A 2,390-nucleotide genomic window follows, 5' to 3' on the forward strand; every position below is an offset into this window, starting at 1 on the left:
GGGGGGGGCTATTACAATAAGGAAAAGAATATGACACAAGGAAGAGGGCAGTCAAGAAAAGGGAGGCGTTGTTCAAACGTTGCAAAACTTGCTTTTGATTTGCCTGACTAAGCTCACGAAAGCTAAGGGGGGTATAACTATGAATGTACGAGAAAACAGAAAGGAGGCTAGATGCTCGCTGCGGGATGGACACACAGGCCCCTAGACTCTTTTGCCCTGCTTCAGCAGGTCGCCGACCTTGGGTGGCAAGACCAAAGCACTCCTGTCGTTCCGCCTGTAAAAGTCCACGATGGCCAGCGCCGTCTTCTCGGGGAGGTCCTCTTGGATGAAGTGTCCGGCCTCTGGGAACACTTGCAACGCGTACTTGCCTGGAATCTGGATGTCAGTCTCTTTTTAAGACAAAAAAAGAAACCTTACCGGTGAACAAGAAGATAAAAGAAAAGTTGCAGTCGACTTACCCTGCATCTGACCGATTGTCAACTCTGTGTCTAACCTATCCGTGCCCGCCAGCAGAAGCAGTTTCCCACCTCTCGCCTCGAGGAACTTTTTGCTCAAGCCAACGAACCAGCCTTCCCAGAATGGTTGCGTCGCCGCCAGATCCGTTCGCCATCTCCAAGGCCTCGTCGGATCGATGGAGTCGTCATATACCAAGAGCGCCGGCACCGACGTCCGCGCCGACACCGAGTTGCGGACGGTGCGCGAGCGGATATGCCAGTCGATGCCGGACTGTAAGCTGGCGAAGCCGGTAGGCCGCGTCGAGAGGTACGTGAGCATGCTTTGCAGAGCATCCATCGCCGAGCCCTCCACCACGTCCAGGACTCCGTATCCGAGCAGAGAATTACCCAGCTTGCCCGACTTGGCCAGATCCGTGACGACGGCGCCGCCCAGCGAGTGGCCGATGAGTATGACGGGAGGGAGCTCCGGCCAAGACATCTGCGTCTTTGTCAGTTGGATGACGCTAAACAGGTCCTCCGTCAGGACATCCAGCTTGAGGTCGAGCTCGGTGCCATCCGTGATAACTGTCGAACCGTGGCCGCGCGCATCCGGAGATAGGATGCCGGCCGAAGGGAGGCGTTTCCTAATCTCGGACGAGAGGGCCGCGAACGAGAGGCCAGAAGAGCCGGCGCCGTGGTGCATGACGAAGAGGGGACCCTTTCCGACAGGGGAATTGAGGTAGGCATGATACGTCACGGTGGCAGAGCCATCGTCTCCGACCTTGGGCTTCAGAAGTAATTCTCGTTCAAAGTAGGTCGTCCAAGGGATTTGCTCCAGCGTGCGGCCCCTCGACACACTGGAAAGCGGAAATTAGCGTTCAAGCGCAAACCGCAACATGCTCTCTCTCTCTTTTCTCGCCACTGGTCAATAAAGAACAGAAAGAGAGGGGGGGCAACAGAGGCCAAAAAAAAAAAAAACACAACAAAAAAGAGGGGGCGCCCCGCGCCGGCGCGGCGCGCATAGGGGGGGGGGGGGGGGGGGGGGGGGGGGGGGGGGGGGGGGGGGGGGGGGGGGGGGGGGGGGGGGGGACAACAGGGGAAAAAAAAAAAAAAAAAAAAAAAAAAAAAAGGTTACGATACCCTTGCGGCCGAGCAAACAGGTTCTGACTCGGAGACGGAATAATGGTGCCGGTAGAAGAAGCGGACGAGGCGGACGAGGCCGAAGAGGAATCTCCGTCGTCCATGTGCTCCGGCAACTCGGGGAGCTGATCGGTCTCGGGTTCCTCGTCGAGGTCGTTGAGGGGCTCCGGCAGAGGATGCATGGGGTCGAGTTTCCTCTTGGCCCAAGCTCTTTGCAACTCGCTCATTTTGGGGCGGGCTGTTGTCCTTCACACTGCCAACTTGAACGATTGGATGGTGTTGTCTTTCCCCTGTGCCTATTGCCTGTGCCTATGCCTGTGCCTGTGCCTCTGCCTTGAGAGTAAGGAGAATTTTGGCGCGACGTCCGTTTGTGCGCTGCTGGCGGTCGCCGACCAGCCGGGATGCCAAGCCTTGCAGATGTAGGAAAGGAAAGACGGAGGAGGCAAGAGATCAGAGACGATCTGGGCCGTGTAACTGGGACGGCGGCAAGATGAGGCCTCTTATATGGGGCGGAAGAAACGAATGCAGAGCAAGACTAGAGCCGCCAACTTTGAGTGAAGTTGAATGCTGTGAGACCAAGTTTGAGAGGCAGGTGCCGTCGTGGGGATGACGTTCAGTGGGGTGATGAGGGGCAGCTCCATTCATTCGCACTGTTCAGTATAGGGGTTATTGGCAGTTATATACAGTGCGTTATAGTTTTCATTCGCACTCGCCGGCCAAATGGAGGCAATCGGACCCCAAAAACTTCGCAGAAAAGAAAGTGGCCATCCCCTTCTGCCATGGGGATGGACTCCTTCCTCACCGGCACAACAAAGG

At 56.7% G+C, this 2,390-nt stretch overlaps 1 protein-coding gene across 1 annotated transcript; it reads right to left on the reverse strand.

Annotated features, from left to right (window-relative positions):
- Positions 1-201: 201 nt before the first annotated feature.
- Positions 202-1,801, reverse strand: CORC01_11649 (protein phosphatase methylesterase 1; the record flags this gene model as incomplete). The annotated part of the gene is made up of 3 exons (XM_022623271.1): positions 202-368; positions 459-1,291; positions 1,575-1,801. The coding sequence occupies 3 exons, from the start codon at positions 1,799-1,801 to the stop codon at positions 202-204; spliced, it is 1,227 nt and encodes a 408-aa protein (XP_022470178.1).
- Between the last annotated feature and the right edge of the window lie 589 nt (positions 1,802-2,390).

The sequence above is a fragment of the Colletotrichum orchidophilum genome (assembly GCF_001831195.1).
Source record: "Colletotrichum orchidophilum strain IMI 309357 chromosome Unknown Scaffold_130.1, whole genome shotgun sequence".
NCBI lineage: Eukaryota > Fungi > Ascomycota > Sordariomycetes > Glomerellales > Glomerellaceae > Colletotrichum > Colletotrichum orchidophilum.